The sequence below is a fragment of the Octopus sinensis genome, linkage group LG2 (genome assembly GCF_006345805.1).
Source record: "Octopus sinensis linkage group LG2, ASM634580v1, whole genome shotgun sequence".
NCBI lineage: Eukaryota > Metazoa > Mollusca > Cephalopoda > Octopoda > Octopodidae > Octopus > Octopus sinensis.
This window is the reverse complement of record NC_042998.1, coordinates 39,971,615-39,998,275: the sequence shown is the minus strand read 5'-3', so window position 1 is coordinate 39,998,275 and position 26,661 is coordinate 39,971,615. Positions and strand designations below refer to the sequence as shown.

The window sequence follows — 26,661 nt, the reverse complement described above, 5'->3', positions numbered from 1 at the left end:
AGAAGCCAATGACAATTGCTCAATCTTTGATTTTATCCTGCAAAAATATTCTTGGCTACATGGGGGAAGGAAACTGAATATTCTGCAATGCCAGATGATACTGTTAAAGAATATTTGCTATGTTATAATATAAAAAGTATGGTAAATTCATCTATCAAAGAGATTCTGTTTGCTATCCTTACTATCCAACTTACTATCATCTGACACCCTGCTTTTTATATACAATGGGTACAAAAAAGATTTGTTGCTCAAGTCCATGTGTTGACGGGAAATGTAGAAGTGATAGGAGCTATTGAAGCCTACGGCATCGATGAATAACGAGGAGAAAAAGCCTCCATGGAGCGGCTGCAACCATTTTAGGTTAGTGTCCGCACATGGCATGGGATTGCTGGAAACCGAAACCCGAATGAATTTGCCACCAATGTAAGCAGGCAGGACATAGCATCAGCAAGAGCCGACTGAAACAGTCAAAGGGGAACTACTGCCTCGCTAGTTTCCCCCTGCAAGCAAGTAGAGGCGCTCGACGACTTTAGTGGCTGAAAAGTGGAACAAGATGAGTAGTGTAAGGGCAGTTGATAGCAGTAAGATTAGATGTAGAGGTAGCAGTGAAGTGGAGATGGTGATGCAGAAAACAAAAATAAAGCTGCTTGCAATTGTGATCAACCATAGAGTTGATGTAGTGATGGGCATGAATACAATCGATCATTTAGGTGTCGCAGTTAGTCAAAACAGGGTTATATATGTGCTGTGAGTGCGGAGAGCTCTGAAGAGAACAGTATTGCATACACCATTGTAGACAAGGATTTTCAGGCTGTGTTCAACAGTTAGTAGGGCAAGGTCGAGCTCCTCCTATAGGCAGTGAGTGTTCGAGCGCCTCAACTTGATCGCAGGGGGAAACTAGCGAGGCAGTTGTTTCCCTTTGACTGTTTCTGTCGGCGCTAGCTGATGCTATGTCCTGCTTGCTTGCATTGGTAGAAAATTCATTCGGGTTTCGGCTTCCTGCAATCCCATGCCATGTGCGGACACTGACCTAAATTGGTTGCGGCCGCTCCATGTAGGCTTTTTTCTCCTCGTTATTCATCGATGCCGTAAGCTTCAATAGCTGCCATCACCTCTACATTTCGCGTCAACACATGGGATAGAGCAATAAATTCGCCCATGGACATCTCGTCCGGTAGTTGTTGCAGTCGTACCGTATTTATCATTATAAACTTTGTGAACAGGGCAAGCACTTTTCAGTCTGATGGATGAGCCTGTAAAGAGGGCAGGGAGACAGTAAACTAAAGAGGTGTTCCAAGCAGCGTATACTCTATGCCACTGTCTGGATGAAACTCCAGTCGGGGAACTAAAAACTGAAGGTCGGTTAATATGCCAATTTTGAGGATCCGAGGAAAAGTCTTACACTACTGGAAGCAGAGGACATCAATGAAGCCAGTGTGTTAACGCAGAAGAATTTTTGCTACAAGATGAATTAGAATTCCTATGTTCCTGTTGTTAGTAAATTAAATTATCAACTGATTTGAATCCCAGATCAGTTTCAGAAAATCTGCAAGATGAATAAGTGGGGTTTATGAATAACTCTCTGGCCAAACAATTTTTTGGAAACTTCTCACCTTACAAAATTCTGATGTTTCTGACTTACTCACCAGCTTCTAAAAGCATTAAATGAAATAAAATTGACGTGTCGACTCAGGATCTATAAGCCAAATGTTTTACAATTTATTCTTCACAAATTTTATATCAAAGAGAACGAATGGGTACACTGAAAAAAATCCTCAAAAAACAATGAGTAAGCTTGTATTAGATAAAATTTATCATTACAGGAAAGCATATTTGTCATATGGTCCTGCAAGTTTTACATATTTGGGTAGTACACCAGCTGATTAAGCGGGAGTGACGTTGCGAGTTAAGCTCGTAAAAACAACAGTGAAAGTAGCTCTATCAAAATGTAGAACATATATAGTGCAAGAGGCCATAACTTTAATTTATCGAAACTATTTCCAGCTAACGTTTGAAAATTTCTGAAAAAGTAAATTACAGCAAGGGCAACAACTCAAAATCAAATATTTTTTTGTATCACACCGGAATCTGAATTAAAATTGTAAATAAGCAATGCTGTAGGAGGAAGGTTAATTTGATCTTTAGCACACGGTGACAACTCTGGATGTGTTTCTATCTCATTAGACTTTATTGTTGTATACACTGAGTACATTTGTTGGTATGAGATAGAATAAAGCCAGAGAAAATAACAGTTATCATCCGCATAGAAAATAAAATGTGAAGTACATGCTACTTGTGCCTACCTAAACAAGTACCGCAGTTTATATCATCTGTGAAAATGTGTATTATAGCTTGAATACAATATTCACAGATTAAATTGTTCTGATGTACACTATTTACATTCGATGGACTCTTCCATTTCTTGCCTGATTTCAAAATTGTCGCGATGAAAATTTCACAAAAATCATTTTAAGTCTACTGATCGATAGCTTTCTTGTTTGTTTTACTGATTATAAAAATATTATATGTGATTTCCAGAAATAAACAAAATTAAATACGGTAATAATTGTGATATAAGTATGAACTAACGGTAACTGACTGAAGTTCCTTTCCGGAAGTGGTTATTCAGTGCGGTCCTATTTGCATTTTTATATGGAGAACGAAGGGGAAAAAAGATTAAAGTAATCGAAATGATGAAACGATATTACATTATGACATAAATATTTTTATATAAGTAAACATTCGCTAATTCCAAATTTTCTTTTTTTAACGACAGTACTAACTAGAGTCTTTTTAATCGCGTCTCCTTTTGGGTATTTTCGTTGTTTCATCTAAGGTAGATCTCGTTGCTAGAACTGTACTCGCCATGTCCTCATGTTTAATGGTAAGTCTTTTCCCTTTTTGACGTCTCCCACTCCCATAAAAAAAAAACCCTTACGAAAAGACCCCCACTCCGAAAAAAATAATTTCCTATTTTACAGCTTTCTTTAGAAAGCAGTAGTCTTGTACCTTGAAACTATGCTCACATGTATAATTTATTGATATCAACGTTTCACTCTAAACAATCTATGTTAAACTCATTATAAAAACTGTGTCGTTGACTTAGTTTTTTTTATATAGTTTTGTAATGCGAATCATTTCAAAGATCAATATCAAATATTTCTAAACTGGAAGTTTTTGCGATCATTTCTTTCTGTAATTTTTGAGTTTTCAAATTTAGAAGTAAATCTGATCGATTTAGAGTCTAACATACATTTGTAAACAAAAGACTAAACAATGAAATTTGTTGTCTGCTAACTTCAGGACAATTTCATTAATTAAGGATAATGGTGACTTTTTATTATTTTTTTTTAGAAAGAACTACAGTTCATTGTTTGGAAATTTTAGTGGATCATTGTATATAGGGTTTTGATTTAATGGGGGGAAATATAGTAAAAAAGAACAAATATTGGTAACCGACCATCAGACACTCATAAACTACCGTTACGGTTTTCCTACTTCATTCAAGTTACTATTATGGAACGGATATTGTGACATTTCTTTATTTATCCAGAAAATATATAGATAAAAGTAAACAAATTGAAAGCTTCGTGCATTTCTGCATTTGAGAAGAATGAAATATATATATATTGAGTGTGTGTGTGTGTACAGAGCAGTAATAAGAAACTAAAATGACAATGTAATTTTAATTTCTTGTTTACTGCTTTCTACTCAACTGACGCTTTGTTCTGAAGCATATGTATATTGAATTTTAACACCAGGCTATTAATATAGCTATGCTTAAGCGAAATAATAATAATAATAATAGTAATAATCATATATGTATATAGTTCAGATCTCCACATTGGACAGTATGAAAAATTCTTCCATTTAATTTGTAATTCAACATTTTGATTGTCTTTAGACTGCTATTTATTCCGAAAGTTCAGTGCAGTAAATTAGGCTGAAGCATAAAAATTTTCATTCTGTCTTGATAATAGTGTAACTATCTTTGTATCCAGCACTTAATACCGATTTTTAAACATCAACATAAGCATTTTGATGTCGCGTCAACATTTGAAAAATTAAGTTCCACTTAATTTATATCGTTTGAGTGAAATTTGTCAGATTAATCTTTGTAATTTTGTCCCCGATAAATTATTGAAATAATTATTTTGTATCGTTTCTTGCTTAAAGGTAATTGCAAAAAAAAAAAAAAATTGAAATTCTGTTTGAGGAATTTCCATGTTATTACCTACAGTATGTATCTCTTTTACTTGTTTCAGTCATTTGTCTGCGACCATGCTGGAGCACCGCCTTTAGTCGAGCAAATCGATCCTAGGACTTATTCTTTGTAAGCCTAGTACTTATTCTACCGGTCTCTTTTGCCGAATCGCTACGTTACGGGGGCATAAACACACCAGCATCGGTTGTCAAGCGATGTTGGGGGGACAAACACATACACACACACACACAATATATATATATATATATATATATATATAACGGGTTTCTTTCAGTTTCCGTCTACCAAATCCACTCACAAGGCTTTGGTCAGCCCAAAGCTATAGTAGAAGACACTTGCGCAAGGTTCCACGCAGTGGGACTGAACCTGGAACCATGTGGTTGGTAAGCAAGTTACCTACCACACAGCCACTACTGCGCCTATGTATATATATATATATTTTTTCTGCTATTATGCATTAAATGTACTTTTTAAAATTAACTAAATGCTCAGTTTATCCGTAAAATTTTCTCTGGCGTTTGAAGAGGATAACACATATCTGAGATGGAAAAATTGATAGACTGTTTCGGTAGATTTTAGTTCACAGTTAGCGCATACTTTTCATCTAACCGAAGTTTACGTATTTTAATATCTGTAAGATTTTGCGCAAGTTTAGTTCAAGTGCTTTCGAAACGTTTCGGTGGCAGTGTTAATATATTGCGCATCTGATAACTGGATCAACATGGTTGTTCGACCTACCAGAAATAACAGTCCATTCTTCTTCAACTCACCGTGCCATTTAAATAAAGTATACATTGTAAAATGTAGTCTCTGATAGGCAAAATGATTAGGTGTTTACATCTGGAACACCTTTGATCACAAGTCTTTCTCGATCAAAGTTGTCCTGGAGCTAAACAACAAATCGTCTGACAAATATAACTTTATTTCTATCGCATATCAGCTGTTAGTGATATCCGTTACAACAGCTGGCACTTTCAATTCCTCAGCTATTGGTAATCCTTTCAAGTTTGACAGGAAAATTCAGGTTCTTTTGTTTAGGTGGTTTCTAAAATATTGTTACTTGAATTAACTTAGTCGAGGAAAAACAAAACAAATTTATTTCGTTTTGGGATTTGGTTTGCAAGATTCTTTATGTGAGTTCGTGTGTTGAAGCATATTCTGTTGTGTCTGGGGCGAGTCATTTTCTTTTTGTGCCTTATAATTTAACACACTCACCGGTAAAATTTCCACTTATTTCTTATTTTTATTTTCCTGAAATTTTCGTTGCGTCTTGCAACCTTTTCAATAGTCTTGACTATTGAAAAGGTTGCAAATTTTACCGGTGAGTGTGTTAAATTATAAAGCACAAAAAGAAAACGACTCTCCCCAGACACAACAAAACAAATCAAACCTAAATGACTAAATACTTTGAAATATGAAAGTGAAAATACAACTACGAACATAAAGAGTTGAATAAATGGTACTGACCAGCATTTTCCACAGAAGTTATGAACCAATTCCGTTACTTTCAAATGGAATTATCTCAAATATTTTAGTTCACATACCAATAAGAAAAAGTGGACAAACCTAACTAAAATACATATATTTTGTTAAATATTTATTAATTATTCTTTTTTTATTTAAATACATAATAATTTTCATTTTCAGGAGGTAGATGGATCACAAAGTTTTGTTGAGGTGTTGTTATCTAATGATTCTGATCGATGGATGGATTCCATTGTGTAAGTTCTCTTTATTCTAATTCCATTTAAATGATCTTCTTTTGTTTGCTTCTCTCTATCTATCCCCCACCAACTTAGATATAAAAAAATAATTTCAACTGAATATAACATAATATTAACTTCATTTAATTATATTCTCACTGTAAGGAACCCCTTAATACTATGAACTTCATTTTGAATTATTTTATAAAATGAGATACTTGGCTAGATATTATTCTGTGGGATACTGTTTTCTTATTTAAAAAAAATGAAGATATGGAAGAAAGAAAGGCAGAATAAGATTTTTATATGGTTTAGTCAAGTGGAAGAGGCTGTGCCATTATTTTTGCTGGCTGGTGAAGTTAATGCAGTTTCTATTCAATTTGATGTCTGCAGGGAAGTGCAAAGTTGTATATAGATGCTTTTGTGGTGAGTATCTAATGACAATGAAAACTTAATGCATCAGTGTGAGACATGCAAGTGTCATATAAAATGTGTAATTATTAATGTTTTTTCCTGTACTGAACATGAAGGTCATCTTTGGATGGTTCTATAAAAGATCGCTAGATCCTTGCTCAATCTTTCTCTCTGTCTCTGGAGAAAGGAATGTTGTGAGTGGTCTGCATACTTAAGAAGTGGCATGATATAGTTGATTCCAAGAAAGAGACACAAGAGGAATCAACCTGAAGACTTGACAAGTACTTTATTTGTCAGTTCTAGCAGGACAAAAAGCAAAGCTGACCATAGGATGCTGGAACAACAAATGATGTGTATTAGGATAAGAAGAATGTCTTAACTATAAAAATTAAATGATATAGATTTGTGTTGGTTCTCTATTTTTACAGATGAAATCTGTGATTTGAATATAGTCTTACTTTCGTAGGTTTTTGTTATATTTGTAAACCGGTAATCTGTTTGTCTTTTACAGTCAGGTGAAAAATATGGTAATTGGTAACAATAAACAGAAAAGTCAAGTAATTGTTCAAGGATTGATTCCCAGGTGATGATTTTGTAATGATTTACTAATTTATGCAGTTTCTCAAACATATTCAGATATAAATATCTAAAATTTAAAAAAAATCAAATGACAAAACAACAGTTATATTAAAGAGAAATATATTTTATGTAAACTTTTATGTATTTAAAGCTGAAACAATAATGCTTCATATATATATTTCATACACAGGTTATTAATTGCTATGAAATTTATATTTTTTTGTTTACTCTTGCCAGATTTTTTCTTAGATTAATTAAAAATGTAAAAACAAAAAGTAGGTCAGTTGACTATTATGCAAAAGCCTTATAACTATTTCAAGAGCAATGTACTTACTAATATCTTACCTTAACATGGAGTTCTGTAACACAAAACATATTTTCCCATTGATTTCTATGTAATATGAAAATCAATGGGAAAATGGGTTTCATATAACAGAACCTCACCCTGTAGTAAGATTTTCAGGAGTGCAAAACTTTCATAACATGGAAGATGCCTGTATACAAAGGTGATTCTTTTGCTTCTCAACCACTGTATGTTTGCTATAGTCAGTTGCTACAAAAGCCCAACATTCACTGTGATTTTGTTCATTAATGAATGGAATTGGCAAAACTCAATATTATATTTAGTAATGTAATCAGGGAAAATAATTAGTGACTAGATCATGTACTAGGATTCTGGCCAGATGTTGTCAACAGCAATAACTGAAGGCTATGACTTCTTGGATGGTTTGCATGAAATGGTATATAATTTATGTTACTTAGAGAATATAATTGTACCAGATGTGAAATTAGTGAAAGAAAGTACAGTAGTTTAAGTTTTGAGTGTGTGAAAGCTTTTAAAGAACTGCTATCTCTGTTGGAATTTCTTACATTGTATAGAGAGCAGTTCAAATGAGTATGTCAAATGTGTGATACTAGATGGCAGTATAACATAGGTAGCATACAAACAAAAGTGAAGTCTGTCAATGTGTGTTAATTTAACAAATGACTGAAGTATGCAGCTGATTACAATAGTCTGAACATGTAATATAAATGTATTGAATATGCTAGGCAAAAGAGGGGCATTGGTTATTATTGAAATGTTCCATTGCAGAGGTAAAATGAGAAAAATTTGTAAAATAGTAATTAGTGAGGACCTGAGTTAGATTGTACTTCAGATAAGGTGGCCTTTACTTGGTATGCACAGAGTAATGCTGTGTTATGAACCCATCTAACTTATAATAACGTGGAAGAAAAAAAGCTGATATGATTTCAAAATAGTATTGACATATGTACAAAAATCAAGATGGGGAGATGTAAAAAAGATAATGGCAATGATGATAGGAAGGATGGCAGCAGTAATGACAGGAACTGAACTATGGTAATTGGATATTGGCTTCTATGATTGATTTTCTTTATATTTAATCAAGTCAAAGTGTCTTTGATGTTAGAATGTTGGAGTAAAGAAAACTTTCAAGTTTAACTGGCAAGGATTATGACATATTTGAAAGTGAAATGCACGAAGCAATTTTTTTGGATGTTTTACTGAATATTTTGTTTTATTTTTCTATCCAGGTTACTTCAGTGGATGATGCATGATAACATCCCTTTGGATCTGAAAATAGAATGCTCTGTGGTTTTGGGGAGTTTATCAAAAGGCACAGAAGCCAACATTGTCAGTTTAATAGAAGCTGGTTCAGTACCTATATTACTTGCTGGCAACAGTTGAGTACATTCTTTCATCTATGTTTCTCTTTCAAATGAAGTGTTGTTGGTGTTGCATTATGCAGCATTGCTTCACAGACTTGTTTCAACTATTGTCCCTTTTCTTTTACTAACACTTTTTCAGCCCCAGCCCTTTTTTAAATGTACATGTAATATCAGGCCTAAGTAATTTAGTTTGATGCAGGTGAGTACTTACTGTAGCACCACTCTTGTATCAGTGGAAATTTGATGTGTATGAGCAATGGGATACAGGGCGACAAACTTGATATTGGAGGAATAATGTAGTGTGCAAGAGAGAAGACTATATTGGTATGAACTTTTGTGATATATATAAGGGATGTTAGTTGTATAAAGAAGTGTTGAGTACTCAGTATTGATAGAACCTGTTGAGCAGAAAGACCAAGGGCTACTTGGGATGAAGTGGTGAAAACTACTCACTATAGGCTGAGCCTCTAAGTATGATGGCAATGAATGTACAGCATTTATATATTTGAAATATTTTTAAGGTGCTTGTAATATTTTAAATTGTGTCATTGGTTGAAATTCATGAAAATTTCTTCAAAAGTAAAATATTCCTTCTGTCTTGAGTAAGTCTTGGTCTTTTAGCATAGTGATTGTTAGATACTAAAATTGCATTGAAATCTCTGTTGGAAGTTAAACAAACAAAATAATTTCCAAGAAATAATATCTTGTTAGTTATGATTTTATTGATTTAAGAGCTTTAGTAAAGATCTGAAGCCATAACATCTACCTGCATTTAAATTCTTATGGTCTTCATGTTTGTTACTGTGAGAGTAGTATGATCAGAGAACATATGTAAATGTTTTGTGTGAAATATTTACACTTAAGAAAATTCTTTTGTTTCTATTTGCTTTAATGTCTAAATACTAGTTGGAAATTTAAGTAGCTATCAAGTATTTTTATTTTCAGGACTTGCTAATTATGATCTGAAATATGTAGAAGCTTGTTTACGCTGTCTTCGTACTGTCTTTCTCTGTAATAGTGCTCCCAAAGAACACATTTTTGAGGTGAGTAACTTTTATTTTGGTTTACATCATATGTTGATATTTATTATAATGATGGTGAAAAGACCGTTTCTAGATTCATGTTACATTGATCTACTTGGTTAATACCTTCACTAGCCTGTCACTTGAGATTATGATCTTTATATATTGATACTTTTGTCAAGAATATAGCTGTCAGGTTAAGAAGTCCATTTCATAATCACATGATTTGGGTTCCATCCCACTATGGTACCTTGGGTGAGTGTCTTTTACCAATACCTTGTGAATGAAGTTTAGTAGCCTGTAACTATGCAGAAGTCTATTATATATGTGTTTGAGCTAAGTTTGACAGTTTGCCTAAAAGGCAAAAAAAAACAAAAACAATATCCCATCCAAAAATGAAGTATTTTAAAAAGTCAAAAAATATCAACTAAGTTATGGCTGGGAGATAAGAGTTTACTCAAAGTAGCCTGCCTCAGCTGCCACCACAGCTTCAAGACAGCTCTGGAACCTGGTGCATGCATTCCCCACTGTGTCACTGGGCAGATCTTTAAACACCTCATTGATCTAGACCACCAGTATGGCTTTGGTGTTGCACCAGAGTGGTTGATGTCTTTCTCAATTGCACGGTACACATAGTAATCCATGGGATTACAACTAGGAGAATTAGCGGCCAGAAATTGAGGCTGGTAAAGCCTGAGAAATTCTCCAACAACCACTTCTGACTCTTTCCAGAGCTATGATAAGGAGCTGAATCTTGCTGCCACACATATGGCCTTCAAGCAGCAACCCTTTCCAGCCAGGGTTTGACCACAGTCTCAAGCAGCTTGACATAGACATCTGAATTGAGCCTAAGGCCCTGTTCAGAATGTGAGTTGGCATGATGTCACCCTCAGTGGAAACACATCCAAAGACCATCACAGTTTGGGGGAACTTGGTTTTCATGATATGTGGTACATCACATAGATTGTAGGCAAACCTTTACAGTGTTTACAGAGAATTGAGCTGCTGTAATGATGTTGGCATTTTGATATCCAGTGCAAATCATCATGATACAGGTAACTCTTTTCCATTATTCAGCATGGCTTCCAGTCCTCCATGTTTGTTAACTTTTTCTTAACCATAACTTTAATCTTTATGCTCTCCAATGCTATTGACTGTTCACCAATACATCAAGCTATCCCTAAAGAAAGAGGAACATAAAAAAAATCTATCAGATTTAGCCCAAATACCTTGTGTGTGTGTGTATTATCATATCATCATTTAATGTTCGTTTTCAATGCTGGCATGGGTTGGATGGTTTGACAGGAGTGATAGTAGATAAGTGAGGTATTAATGATGGAGAACAAAACAGGGTAGAGGAGGCAGTTGGTGGAGACAGTGGGCAGGGGAAGATAATGGGAATGGTATGCACCTGTTCTGTTCTCAGGCAATAAAGAGGTGATGTTAGTGGATGAAAGATGGGGAGAAATGGTTGATGGTAGGGGCGCAAAGAGGATGTAGGTGGGCATAGAACAGAATCCCTCACTGACAAGTATTAACCAAGGTGGTTTAGGATATCAATTTTGCTGTGGCAGATGGGTTTTCTTGAGTACTGCAAGGTGCCAGATATCTTGGTCCTTTGTCATCCTCTTATGGTTCAGTATCTTGAAATCACCCTTCAATACTTTGTCCCATATCTTCCATGAATTCTATTCACCCTAAGTGATTAGCATTTCTTTATGCAACTGTCTACATCAATGCGCATCACATGACTAAATCAGCACAGTCTTCTCTTTTGCACATTGCATCTAATTCCTCCTATGCCTAAATTTTCTCTCAATACACTAGTGCTCTGTCACACATGTACACTGATGTTGCACATCCAGCAGAGCATACTAGCTTCATTTCTCTCTAGTCTTTATATGTCCCCTTCATTCAGGACTTATGTCTTACTACCATATAGCATTGCAGTTCATATACATGCCTCATACAAGCTTCCTTTCTCTCAAAGAAAGAGACTTTTGGTTACCGACAAAAGAAATCATTTAGAATTTTCTCCATCCTATTCTTAGTCTAGCAATTACACTCGCTTACATTCTCCTGTCGGTGCTAATTAAGTCCTCTAGGTAGCAGAAATTATACACCACCTTTAAAGAGCTTCCATGGTATTTGAGAAAATCAATTTCCTGAGTATCTGTAGCTTTTATGGTTCCTGTGCATCTTCCACATACAAATACAACTTTCTCTGAGAACCTTCTTATTCCACTGTGCGTCTTGTGTGTTCATAGCTTGCATTGGGTACACTATATAGAATTCCTGCCTACACATCATTCAGGGCCATTCACCTGATTGGGGTAGGGTCCTATTCATTTTTTTTGCTTACTAGAACCTTATTCTTTGCTAAGTTAACTTTAAGTCCCTTCGATTTCAGGTTTTGCTTCCACACCTGGAATTTCTTTTCTAGTTCTGTTACAGAATTCGCTATGAGAGTAAGATCATCAGCATAGCAGTTCCCAAGGGCAACCAGTCTTTAATTCCTCTTTTATGGTCTGGGGGAACAATGATGCATGGGAGGGGACTGAGAAGCAAACCCTTATGAACACTAAATTCATAACTGTACTCATGGTTAACTCTCACTTTACTGACAAAGCCTTTGCATGACCTGTGTAGCATTGACAAGCCACTCATTTAACCCTCAGAGCCCACCATATCACATAGCAGAGTACTCTGTCAAAGGCTTTCTCCAAGTCTAGAATCACCATGTACAATGGTTTATTCTTAACCAAATATTTTTCCTGTTTATTCTAGACTAAATACTTTTGTTTAGTCTCAGCCAAATACTTTTGTTTATTCTTAGCCAAATACTTCTCTTTATTGTTAGTCAAATACTTTATATGTAGGCATGTTGGTATGTCATGGAGTTGACTTTGTTGGAAATATTCTAGTGTTGAAAGTAAAAGCTTTTACACACTAGTGGGGAAACAGTGAAAGTTTTTGCTGGATGGCTGGCCTGTGTATATCCGTGTTGGAGGTGTCCATAGGAGTGTATCGTTAATGAGTTCTTAATTAACTCTCTAGCAATGTCCAATAAAATACATGTATCTCTCTCTAATGACATCAGTGATTGCAAGAAGACTACTATAACACTTTGTTTGGACTCTCTTTCCACGAGAAATTCAGAATGGCCAATAACAGGTGGGTATAAGCACCATCCAAGTATTTGTTGAGTGACAAAGCAGTGGATCTACACTATAGCACTGATTCCACAGCTCCACCGAAGAAGCTTCTTGTTAGGCAGTGATAACTCCTACATAACACTGAGGTCTTCAAGAACAGCACCTGCTTTTGCAAGACAAATGATTATATCCTCTTCTGTGGATGTGTGTTACTTTCCATGTACACGAAGGAGTCTACAGGTTTTAGAGGATTTTGTTGGTTGTACTTATTGAGCCCTTCTGATAGTAGCAGATATATTCATCTTTGTGGCAATGGTATACAGACCAATATCTTAGTCTGATTGTCAATCAACAGGAGGTAAAGGAGTATTAATAAAAGGAGGCAAATGTGGAGGAGGTGAATTATGAGTTATGCAGAATTTGTAGTTGCAGTAGCCGACAGTTAGGGAGGGAGGGAGTAGTAACAAGAGAAGACAGTGAGAGGAAAGGAGAGAATTCCATATAAGGTAGATGACCAAGCAACCAGCAATGAGTACTATTAATGTGAAATTGTGCTTATATACACTGTTTTCACCAACATTTAATTGATGGAAATCTCACATCATCATGGACAATAAAATGTATTTTAATTTATCTCAGTTTGCATTTTTGCACTTAATATTTCAAAAAAAAAAAAAGAATGTCATTGTATTGTCAAATTTAGTTGATATTTAAAACACATATATTTTCTTTTATCAGGATTCCAGTATAATCCCTTTACTAATTAATGTCCTGCCAAAATCATCATGTACACAAGAATGTGTTACTACCATATTTGCTAATTGTTGCAAGGTAACCTATATTTTATGTATGCTTCCTCTATTCTGTCTCCTAATTAAATTAACTTTTCTATAGAGTCTATTTCTCAGTTATTTATTTTTTAATGGCCACTTTTCAGTTATTCAAGCTAATTTTTGTATTATTTGTAAACTATTGTAATTCTATTGAAACATTAAAAAAATTTATTGCAAAATAGTTTCTTGTAAAATACCAAACGATAGAGGTTAAGGATGAGTTGTTGTTAGGAAACCTGTAAATGAAAGTATGGAAAAGTCACTGGATAACAATCAACAATTTTACATTATAATATATTTAATTCTAATTATTTACTGTTCCCATTATAAACATTATATCATGTATTTTTTTTAATAATTACAAACCTATTTTATTATTAAATAAGTATTTAAGGTGGTGAGCTAGTAGAGTTATTAAAGCTGAAAAAATTACTTTATGGTATTTGTCCTGCTACTTCAAGTTCTGGGTTCAGATCCTGCTGAGGTTATCTTTGCCTTTTCTCCCTCTGCAGGTTCTGATAGAATACTAGTCTAGAACTGTGGTTGGTGTAAATAGACTAACCCACTCCACTAAATTGTAAAGAAACATTTGTTATACATTGAGGAAATAATAGTCATTTCCTTTTTAATTAGAGTTAGAAATAAAGTCTTTTCAATTTGGTCTGTTTTTGTAAGTTGTTATATTCATACCTTTCTCAAAATTTTTAACATTTTATCAAAAACTTATGCATGAATTATTTGGTAAAGTTTTATTGCAGTATCATACAGAATATTAATCTGCATTTTAAACTGTATTTAATAAAAAATTTAACTTGGATATAAATATTTAAAAACAAGTTTTATTCTAATCAGCTACTTAGAGTTAATATCATCTATTTATTTTCTCTTAAATTCTCTTAAAAGAACACAATTTTCAGTTTATAATTTGTTTTAACTATTCTTCATGAAACACATAGCAAGTATTATATTCAAGTGAGGATTAGGAGTTAATTTTATTTTCTGAATTGTAGTAATTTAAAAAAAAAATTAAATTATTTGTATTTTTTTATGTTCCTGTAATAAATTTTTTCACTTGTATCATAGACTCCAGAACATCAAAATATGCTGTGCAGTAATGGTGCCATTGAAGCTTTAGCTCCACTCTTGAAGTGTAATATTTATAAAGTAAGATTCTTATACATTCTTATTGTTTCCATATTCTTTTTTTGTGACAATGCTTCTCTCAAAATAGGAAAACTAATACAAAATATATATTTTAGGTTCAAATGCCAACTCTTCGTTGTTTCTCTGTGATGTGCTACCAAAATGAAGACGTTGCACAGGCTATTGCTAACTATGGTATTTCTTTTTTATATATAACATTTATCTACTATATTTTTTGAATTTGAGATTTTATAGATAAAGTATTTTGAAAATGGTAATATACTGTGTTTTTGTTTTTTATTTCTCATTCAGATAATGGCAAAGGAGATACTATTTCAGAAATGCTTGTACGACTTCGTAATCGAGATAAAACATCAGAAATGCAAATGGCTGCTGCTAAATGTCTAACTTATTTATATCGAGGTGGAGCTCTTATGGCTAATGATCCAATAATAATGTTGAAGGTAAATCTCTTTAAAAAAATCTTTCTGGCATTAATTCCTTAACTTAAGAGAATAATGTCTTCATGCTAGCATTAAAAAAACAAAAAAAGAACAAGAAGAAAAAATGGATATTAAGTGAACAAAAAATCCTCTATTTTATTACTGCTTCATAAACTAACTTTGAATGTAGAATGACAACAACTGAGTTAAAAATGTTAGTCTCTTCAAAGAATCATGAGTTTTTAATTCCTCCTTGGTGCTTTGATATATTCTGATTTAAAAAAAGCACTCAATATATGTTGTGTCATTTAACTGACAGCAGGTAAGAAGAATAATTTGTAGTATAGCACCAAAGTAACTAGAAACTTCTTTTAGTAATATAATAGTCTTTTACTTTTTATTTTTATTTTATTCAATTTGGTTTTGTTTCTCCTATTTATCATAGTTCTCCAGGCAATAACAGAGGAATTCAAGACAGGATGCCCCTGGGAGCTCCTCTATGCTGATGACCTTGCTCTAATTGCTGAGTCACTATCAGAACTGGAGAAGTTTCAGGTGTGGAAGCAGGGATTAGAATCAAAGGGCCTTAGAATCAACCTAGCTAAAACCAAAGTCCTAATAAGTAGGAAGGTGGACAAATCACAAACGCCTTCAGGTAGATGGCCCTGCTCGATCTGTAGAAAAGCTGTAGGTAAGCTATGGACACATAAGAGGTGCAGCTATGTCAAAGGAAGGCTAACTAGGAAGATAGTTTTTGTATGTGGCAGATGCTCAGGAGCAATAAACACTGAAAATGTGCAGAGAACAACTTCTGCCACATTCCAGGGAGAAAAACTAGAAGTAGTTGATAGCTTCCGTTACCTAGGTGACCAAGCGGGGACAGGTGTGCTGAAAGTGTAACTGCTAGAGTAAGAATAGCCTGGGCAAAGTTCGGAGAGCTCTTACCTCTGCTGGTGATAAAAGGCAGACTGTATGGCGCTTGTGTACGAACAGCCATGCTACATGGTAGTGAAACATGGGCCGTAACTGCTGAGGATATGGGTAAGCTCGCAAGAAATAAAGCCAGTATGCTCCGATGGATGTGTAATGTCAGTGTAAGTACCTTGAGAGAAAAGTTGGACCTAAGAAGCATCAGTTGTGGTGTGCAAGAGAGATGATGGTCATGTGGTGAGAATGGATGAAGATAGTTGTGTGAAAAAGTGCCACACCCTAGCGGTTGAGGGAACCTGTGGCATTTAGTCTTTCCATCTGCCTCACCTATTTGCTTTGCTATTCAACTTGCTTAGGTTGATGTGTTTGAGTAGCATACTGATTAAATTGACTATATGACAAGGTTCAAATTTATTCAGGCTAGAAATTACTGATGCCTTTTAAAAATATTTAATTTGTAACATAATAAAGAAATTCATTAGTTTATTATTCTAATTACATTATTATCTTTTTCTCTTTCACAGACTTTACCTACTTTAATTCGTATGTGCAAGAAGGACCGCACTTTAGAAGAAAATGTGGAAGGAGCTGAAACTCTAGCGTATCTCATTGAAGTAAACTCTGAGCTGCAGAAAGTGGCTTCTATTTCAGATCACCTAATTCGAACTCTATCTGATTATTTAAAATATACCAGTGTCCAACAGATCAGTAGTACACAGAACACACAAAAAAAAGTATGTTGTTTTATTGTTCTAGTATTTCATTTTAATAAGGATTGTACCAAACTAGTCATTTTATTGCAAACTAGTTTGATACCTTCTATTTCTGTGTTCATATCCTGCTGGAATCAACTTAACCCATTAGTATTTAAACTGGCCATTATCAGGCCCAGATATTCTACTTGTTTTATGTTCAAACAGGCCAGATCTGACCTCTCATACCTACCCTACACTGTCATTCTAAAAAATAAACAATCGTGTCATTGAAATCTCATGCCTACAATATAGTGCCTTCCACATGAAAAGCACCCAATGCACTCTGTAAAGTGATTGGCATTAGGAAGGGCATCCAGCTGTAGAAACCATTCTGAAACAGACAATTGGTGGCTGGGCAGCTCTCCAGCTCCTCTAAACTGTCCAACCATGCTAGCATGGAAAACAGATGTTAAAAGATGATAATGGTGGTAATAGTGGCAACAGCAATGGTGATTGCATGAATAATTCAAAACAATGTGAATAAATAAATATTACATTTGATAGAATAATCTGAAAGCTAAAGGGTTCAAAGGGATGACTTGGATATTGGATTACTTATTCATAGATCATGAATTCAAATCACAACAGGTTTTTCTGTTGTGTTACAAGATGATCATTGTATACTATATTGCTTCAGTTCATCTATTTGTTAGGAGTAGCCACAAAATTATGTGAGAATGTTGTCTAAGATAGGCTGAGATTCTATCATCATCATCCTTTAACCTTTAACGCCCGTTTTTTATGCTGGTCTGGGTTGAGGAAAATTTAACATGCATTCACTTCACACCATGAAACCAGTTTAAGTGGCAGAATTCGAAAATCTGATGAGAGTTAAGAGGCATTTACATTTATAATGGATTCTACAATTTTGATCCTAAATTTTTTGATGGAATATGAGACACTAATAAAATTTAGAATTCACCAAAATAAAAGTATTGTTGGTTCAGAAAAATATCTTCCATTCTATGTTAGCTAATTTTCTCTGTTGTTCTGTATGTCAGAAGATAATGGAATGCAAAAGGATGCTAGCTTCTGTGAGATCTATCCCACCCATTCAACAATAAAAAAAAAATGATGATGGATATTGAATATTTGAAAAAGTTGTTGTTTTTTAAATATTCACTGTCCTATACACACACACATAATATATATCCTACTATATAATATAAAAGGACCTCCTTTGGTCATGAATGTCCATGTAATTGCACCTAGAAAGTTACACCTTGAGGCACAAGTCCAGGCAAGTTTTTTTATGGAAGACTAACAGTCACCCATGCATACCAGCCTCTCCTCTCCACACCACTGATATTATCCAAGAGAAAGGCAAAGGTTGATGCAACTCATTTCTACAGATGAGTGAACTGGAGCAATGTGAAATAAAGTGATTTGCTCAGTCTGGTCTGGGAATTGAACTCACTACCTTACGATTGTGAACTTGATGCTCTAACCACTGATCCCTATGTTTTCACATACTATATAATATAGTCTGCTGGGTAGTCAAATGTAGCATATATTTTATTTAGTGCATTTGGAAGATAATTAAATATTTTTTACACATAGAAACTAATTTTTTTTAACAGAGATTAAATTATTTCTAAGTAGTTATTCTGTTATAATTTTTTAAATGAATCATTTTTATCAAATGAATCTTACATTAAATATCAATAACACATCAGATGAACATTGTATTTAGTATAATGTTCTCTCTACTGTATAAATTTATTTATAATGTTATTACCTTGTTTCTTACATTTTCTGTTTATTCCTTTATTTGTGTGAATTTTTCAGGATATTCATTGGGGTAATGAACTCAAACAGGCAGCATTCAAAGCATTTGCTTCTCTTGGAGCCAATGATGAAGATATTCGCAAAAAGGTAAACAAGCAAAACATAGGTACTATAAGTCAGATCACAAGCTGTTTGTCTAAGAAGGCTGTAACTCTGATACAGAGTTATGGAGATCCTTTAATTCTCCTTGCATGGAATAATCTCTGTAGTGCTGATGGCATGATAAAATTATACCCAGTGCACTGTGTAAAATGACTGGAGATAGAAAAGGCATCCAGCCATACAAAATATGTTAAAAATTGAACAAGCAAGCAAGACATGGACTGTGCAAGCTGTATTGTTAGTCAGCTGTTGTCTAAGACAGCAATAACTCTAAATAGTAACTGATACTGGGTAGAGAGGGAGGGCATGCCTTCTCCTCCTCACATGACAAATTCTCTTGTGTTATTGGCATAATAAAATGTACCTCAACCACAACATCAAAGTTAGTTGGGTTTCTGCTGTTGTGTTTGCAAGCTGACATAAACTGCAATGAACCATCCAACCTGTGCCAACATGCAAAAATAGACATACAACAGTGATATTTGACTAAGCACCAAAAAATAAATTAACATATATACCCTGAGTTACATCTAAGTATAAAAAACAACAACCACAGACCCCAATACTTAATTTATTCATTACAATGTAGAATATATGTGTATAATAATAATAATGGTTTCAAATTGTGGGACAAGGACAGCAAGTTGTAAGTCAATTATATCAACCCCAGTGCTTATGACTCTGAAAGGATGAAAGACAAAGTCAACCTTGGTGGAATTTGAACTCAAAACCTAAAGATGGATAAAATGCTACTAAGCACTCTGCTGGCATGCTAACAATTCTGTCAGCCCGTTACCTTAATAATAATAATAACTAAAACATCAATAATCATCCTTTATATTATAGACACAAGGCCTGGAATTTGGTAGAAGGAGACTGGTCAATTAGATTGACCCCAGTGCGTAACTGTTACTTATTTTATCGACCCCAAAAGGATGAAAGGTGAAGTTAGTTTCAGTGGCATCTGAACTCAGATTGTACAAAGCAGGAAGAAATGCTGCCAAACATTTTGTCCAGCATGGCAACGATTCTGCCACCTTATAATAATGGTTTCAGATTTTGGCACAAGACCAGTAACTTCTGAGCAAGGGGCTAGCTAATTTCATCAACTTCAGTGCTCAACTGGTCCTTATTTTAACGACCCCGAAAGGATGAAAGTTGACCTTGGTGGAATTTGAGTTCAGAATCTAAAGATGGATGAAATGCCACTAAGCATTTTGTCTAACTTGCTAACAGTTCTGCTAGTTTACCGCTTTAATAATAATAGTTGCTGATATAAATCTGGATTGGTTGGTTGATTTTTTCCAGTCACACTTCATATAGAGAGAACAAGAGAGAGAGAGAGAGAATAAAAGAGAAATACAGACTGAGTTAACATAAGAGGTGCAGCATGAGTGCACATATGAGGTTTGATAGTAGACAAAGAGTAAAAGAACGCTACATACATACATACATACATACATAGAGTGAGAGAGAATCGTAGAGACGGGAAGAGAGGGAGTAAATGATAGAGTAGTTAGAAGAGTTATACAAGGGAGAGCAAATTTTTATTTAATTATATTTTAAGGTAATATTTTTCTTTTCAGAATTAGTATTCACTTCATCATTTTGTCTAAGCATCAATAAATTTGATAAAAGATTAATTATTGTGTGTATGCCATATTTCCGTGTGGGCGCAAAGTAAATTTCTTCATCATACAGCCATGCCTGTGCTAATTTTGTTGATGTTATTTCTGTGGATTTCCTTTGAATAATTAGTGTTGATATCATTTATTTCTGTTCTTTTTCTCCAATACAATTTGTCTGTGATTCATGTTTTTGGCTGAGAGCATATGTTATTACTAATGGTTTCATATAATACCGAATATTAATACTAATATTTTCATAATCCAGTTTTTCTCTAGCCATACTACTTCAACCGTGCTATAGTATATCCATTCCTTCTACAGTTTTCTCAAGTTTGTTAATATAATTTTATATGCAATCTATTTGATTTTTGACAGATTATTGAAACAGAAAATTTGATTGATCATATTACTAATGGCATGGAGAGTAGTGACGTTAAAGTTCAAGCAGCAGCTGTGCGATGTTTGCACAGTTTGTCACGTTCGGTCCAACAATTACGCACAACGTTCCAAGATCATGCTTTATGGAAACCATTACTTAAGGTAAAACCTGTATTCTTTCACCTGTGTTTTTTGTTCAACTCTAGACAAGCTGAATGTGTAACTTGGTTATATGACTCCTTTATGCTGTTAATAGGAGAGGCCTGATCATTACAATTCCGTATTACCCACTCAAGTTTCATCTGCATATTTTGTATTTCTATATATAAACTTCTGTATTCACTTTGACCACTTAGTATTGTAAAGATACTTATTTTCAGTTTATGAAGTGAGATTTTAATATTGGATATCTTTCATATCATTAATAAAGTGAAGTAAGTATTTGAGAAGTGTCTTCAATTTCTTGATTGTATAATCAGGCTATTAGTGAAAGGATTAAACTAATTATCCATTTACATTAGTGTTTCTCAACCATTTTCTTTACCAAAGTACTTCTTTGATTCCTATTTTACTCAAATGGATCCTCATAACCATTCATCATTTAAAAAATCATATTTTTATAATAATTAGATATTATTAAGAATTATATTTTTTAAGAATTGTTAAAATATTTTGTGTATTCTAGAAGTATAATCAATTTATTGCTGATAAATTTTAACAACAAACTCTTATCTGGACCCCTAAGGGCCATATGGACCCTAGTTGAAAACCACTGATTTACATACTAACAAAATAATTCCTCTCTTAGTGCCTAAAATGCACTTGGATTACTCTTTTACGGTGTCTGAAAGAAAGAAGTGTATCTGGCCATTAAATCCAAATAAAATATAATATGTAAAGTAATTGATCTTGTTTTAGATTGGTGAAATTGAGCTGGGCTCATGAGTCTGTGAAAAGAAACATTACTAGGACAATGTTAGTTTAACCTTCAGCATTCATATTATCCTGTCACATTCTTTTGAATTAATCATGCATTATCTTGTAGCTTCGAGATTTCAATAATGTGATTATTTTCAGAATGATATTGTAGGGTAAGTGTAAGAGGCCAGATTTGGTCAGTTTTAACATAAAGCAGAATATTTTGGCTGGGTATCATCATCATCATTGATTAAATCCGTTTTCCATGCTGGCATGGGCTAGATGGTTTGACTGCAGTCTGGAGAGCCAGTGGCTGCACCAGGCTCCAATCTGGTCTGGCAGAGTTTCTACAGCTGCATTCTCTTCTTAATGCCAACCACTCCGAGAGTGTAGTGGGTGCTTTTTATGTGCCACCGGCATGAGCCAGTAAGGCAGACCTGGCAACAATCACACATTTGGATGGTGCTTTTTACGTGCCACCGGCACAGGAACCAGTTGGTGGGTACTGGCGTCAGTCATGATTGGTTGGTGCTTTTTACATGCAACTGGTACTGGAGCCAGTAAGGCGGGCCTGGCAATGAATATGTTCAGATGGTGCTTTTTAAGTGCCACCAGCACAGGAGCCTGTCAGGTGGACCTGGTATTGACCATGTTCAGATAGTGCCTCTTACATGCCATTGGCATGGGAGCCAACCAGGCTGCACCGGCTCCAGCTACAATCTTGGTTTTACTTGACTCAACAGGTCTTCTCAAGCATATTATATTGCCCGACACATCAGGTGTATTTTTAACATTGCTGGACGTGAATGACTGCCATCTCACTTTAGTTGCCGCGTCTAACTGCTAAAGGTTTAATCATATGTAGGCAGGGCTATTAATTGGTAAACAGCATATGTATTGTTCTCTTTTAGCTTGTTTGATAGGAAATCGACATCAGAAATGTGTTTCATGCATTGATGTCACTAATGTAGCGAGCCAAATACTAAACATCGCACACTGTTAAGCTTTGTTGAATTGCGCTAAATGACTTAATGAGGAAAATAAAAAATGGTGCCTTTCAAATGAAGTCTCTTGAGATATTTGTTCTTTACAAGTCACACAGGCACTAATATTAAATGATTTTTCGCATTTAATGTTGTTCTTTTACATTCAAATCTTACCTAGGTTCACTTTGCCCTTGATTGTTACAGGCTTGATAAAATAAGTACACATAATATGACGGGGATGAATTTAATCAGCTGTAGCTCCCCTCCTCAAATTTCTGACCTTGTGAAAATATTAGAAATCATTTTTCATATACATATCTCTAGATCAGAGCTAAAATTCTATTTTTTTTCTGTTCTATACTCTCATACAGATGCTGCAGAATGGGCCTGAAGAAGTATTACGTGTTGCATCTTCAACTCTATGCAATTTGATGCTAGAATTCTCCCCTAGTAAGGAAGTAAGTGAACTTGCAAAAGTTAGTTTTCATTTTCATTTTCATAAACATACTTTTTATTCTCTTCATGTTTTTTTTGAAAAAAGAATCAATTTATTAAATGTAATACTATGATCTTTATTTAAAATTGATTTTCAGAATATTATTATTTTAGAGTGAGATATATATATAGAAAATTAAATTACTCTTTCTATGGTGTGCTGCATAATTTTTGTGCATATGGCTTTTTTATGGCTTACTCAAAAGAAGGGCATCATCCATGATCTTTTTGCAGGATGAGTATAACTGATGACTTGTGGTTTATTCTGAGCCACAGACCTAGAATCTATACGTTTGCAACAAATTAGATTGTTAATGGCATCCAAGGATCATATGGTTAATGTACACTGTCCTCTAAATTAATTCTACCATCCAAGAACAGGCATAGTTCTTCTGATGCATATCTGCATGATTTCAGTTTATCCAGTTTCACTCAAAGGAATTTGGTTGAATTAAGGATATGGTAGATAACACTTGCCCAAGGTGCTGCATAGTGGAATCAAAATGTGTGATTGCCAATTGAACTTCTTAACCACACTGCCATATCATTGCCCTCAGTCTACACCAGATGATTAATTCCAGATATCTGTATTGATTTTTTTCAATCTTACTATAGAGCCTATATAACCTTGATTAGGCTAGAATGAAACCCAATTAAATCATAATCATGTTTGTATAGTTGTAAGACCCATTTCCTCTATGTATGGGTTTTAACAGTATTTTACAATAAGATTATATATATATATATAAGAAAATAAGATGATGAAGGAATAAACGATTATCCTATGAACTGCATTAGCTTACAGCTGTTTCTGCTGTAAAATGCAGTGGACTCATAGTTGAGTGTTTAACATCTTATAGCTTCATTGGAGCCTTGAATAGTTAGAGCAAATTAACTCATTGATGTATAGCTCTATGGTACATTATCTAATCCTTGATTATAAGATGAGATTGTTTTTTATTTCTTTCAACTTTTTAATGATTATTCATCAACGAAGAACCTCTGTTTTATGTAATGAATTGATTATTTTATATTTCATTAGTTTTTTTTCTTGTTACACTTTTAAATCACACTCAAATCATTATTGTTAATATTAGTATATTCTTAACTAATTGTGAAATATTCTCACTATTAAAAGCATATTCATTTCACATTTTTGCAATGGTTATGTGAAAAATCTCTGTTTTGAAAATACTGAAATTTTTAGAGAAAATGAACCTCAACTTGTAATAACGTGGATGAAAAACCTCTCTTTGATATATTGTTTCGTAATTCTTTGACTCTTGATAAATCTTGGAAGGTTGCAGTTGGATGAGTTTTGTTGATAAATTGCTAAATCTCTTGGTTGTGCTGTGTTTCATTTAACTTTGAATGGTTGATTCCACCTTGTTATAAATATGTACCATGCAGAGGTGCCTTTGTACAGTTCATTTGGCAAGCAGTACTGAGGTATTGTATTATGACACATGTTTGTTAGATTGCAGTTTGTATTCAAACCGTTTCATAAGTAAAAGCTGTAATAGGCTGACATTCTTTTCTGATAAAGAGATGTTTTTCAACCACTTAATGTCTTGAAAATTCAAATAAGTTTCAACACACATCACTAACCACGTATATGACAGGACATAGGTGATTGTTCAGTACAGTTCTTGCAAATATTAATATTTGAATCCATTTATTCTACAAAATGATGCTATTAACTTTACTATTTTGAATATTTTATTTCGCAATTTTAAACTTACACAATAATTTTTATTGATTGCTAATGTTGTAAGTAATATCTGCATAAACTTTTACTTTAAAATTAAACTTATACTCATTGCTTCATTGATAGAATGAACCTAATAATTTTGGTTGTAGGCTAAGCTTTCAATGAGATGACTTCAGTCATATGATACTCCCCTCTAATATTAGTAGTACCCAGCAACCCATAAGAAGATTTGGGTTTCGTGAACTAACAAAAATTTGTCAGTTATACAGTCAGCTGCTTCTTATAGTAGTGATCTGTACCTTTATGTGATACTTATTTCAAGCAATGTGGATTGATTCCTTTAATGTTAGTGTTTTGCCCAGGACATAGATTTAACACATCAACTGTTCAGCTCATAAGCCAGTATCTTAAGGACATGTCATTGTTATATGTTTTTAAACTGTTAAAAAATGTGTATTGCCATTCTAATTTTTGGTCATATTTTTTTTTAAATCACCAGAAAAAAAGTAAGATTTAATGTGAGCTGCATAAGTTAACTGAATTGTTGAACTAAGGAAAGCAATTGGTTATTGATCTTAAAAGTTAGTTTAAAGATCTATTTGAAATGTAGTAGCATTTTTGGGTAACATAAAATGATGTTGAAAGAAATCTCAATACTTTATGTATGTCATTTGATTTTCTGTATTTATGCAAATCAATACTTGATGATATTAAATCATTGTAGGCTTTTTGTGTAGTATGTCTTGTCTTTTTGGTACAAGCAGTCTCAGGCAGCTTGATAGTAAACAGGTTAAGGTTCAAGCACTATATTTCTAGTTACTTGTGCTCAGACTGAGATTGAGCTACTAAACCATTATTTTAGTGGTCTTATTTACTACACTATGACTCTTTGGAGAGTCATTCCATGAGTGACATCTGTATATTATAAATATCCTTTGAAACATTTAGGCATATAAAGAAAATATTTTCATCATGATTTTAACGACATGTTGGTGAAAATGACAAATTGTACAAGTCCTTTAGTTTGATAAAGTTTAATTTACTTGTAATGTTATATATATATATTGTGTGTATGAGATGGACATGTTAGTATGTGTGTATTTATGTATACATCATAGTCAGCAGAATTGGTACAATGTCAAACAATACATTGGATTTTTGGTTTGATTTGGTCGTGTCCTGTTATCTTCTGAGTTCAAATCTTGTTGAGAACCCAGCCCTGATTAACTATTTTTATACTAAATTCCTCATTAAGCTCATAGCTAACTCTCACCTTGTTGACAGCATTCCTGTAATTAGCTTGGACAGTTCTTACAAGCCATTCATTAGCACTGTTTCCTAAGTAACTGCCAATCTACACTGTAGTTTTATCAAAGCACCCTGTTAAAGCCTATTTTAGGTCAATGAAAATTAAGTACTGGGGATTGCTTGTTGGATTAAGAATTTTTGTATTTGTTTCATAAAGAGAGCATTAGCAGGTCTTCATCGTGGCACAACCCAAATAGCTTCTTATTTAAGGTAGTCCTCTCCCTGATTAGCTTTGTTATAACTCTCTGCTACTTCCATAACTTGCTTCATCAATTTGATGCTTCTATTGTTGCACCTTTTTGAAGCCTTTGTTGCATTTGATGATGCCATGTCAGTCATTAGGTATAACACTTTGTTGTACTATGTAAGGAACTAGTGCATGATGTATTTCCAGAATCTTGTACATAATATCTATAAAACATAAAAATATATGAAATATTTTCATGTAATTCAGTT

The 26,661-nt window shown here is 34.0% G+C and overlaps 1 protein-coding gene across 7 annotated transcripts in view; it reads left to right on the top strand.

Annotated features, from left to right (window-relative positions):
- Positions 1-26,661, top strand: part of LOC115229345 (armadillo repeat-containing protein 8) — a 79,767-nt gene that overhangs the window by 11,001 nt on the left and 42,105 nt on the right. For 3 of the 7 annotated variants that reach the window (XM_036512397.1, XM_036512390.1, XM_036512375.1), the window contains exons 2-13: positions 5,873-5,946; positions 6,854-6,925; positions 8,476-8,624; positions 9,556-9,653; positions 13,526-13,618; positions 14,704-14,784; positions 14,880-14,958; positions 15,076-15,227; positions 16,661-16,870; positions 18,680-18,766; positions 20,785-20,949; positions 23,063-23,149. In XM_036512397.1, coding sequence (XP_036368290.1) covers positions 5,873-5,946; positions 6,854-6,925; positions 8,476-8,624; positions 9,556-9,653; positions 13,526-13,618; positions 14,704-14,784; positions 14,880-14,958; positions 15,076-15,227; positions 16,661-16,870; positions 18,680-18,766; positions 20,785-20,949; positions 23,063-23,149 — 1,347 coding nt within the window. Of the gene's footprint in view, positions 1-2,615; positions 2,885-5,872; positions 5,947-6,853; positions 6,926-8,475; positions 8,625-9,555; positions 9,654-13,525; positions 13,619-14,703; positions 14,785-14,879; positions 14,959-15,075; positions 15,228-16,660; positions 16,871-18,679; positions 18,767-20,784; positions 20,950-23,062; positions 23,168-26,661 lie in introns of those variants that run through there. The other 4 variants (XM_036512396.1, XM_036512383.1, XM_036512373.1 and 1 more) reach the window with 2 other exon arrangements.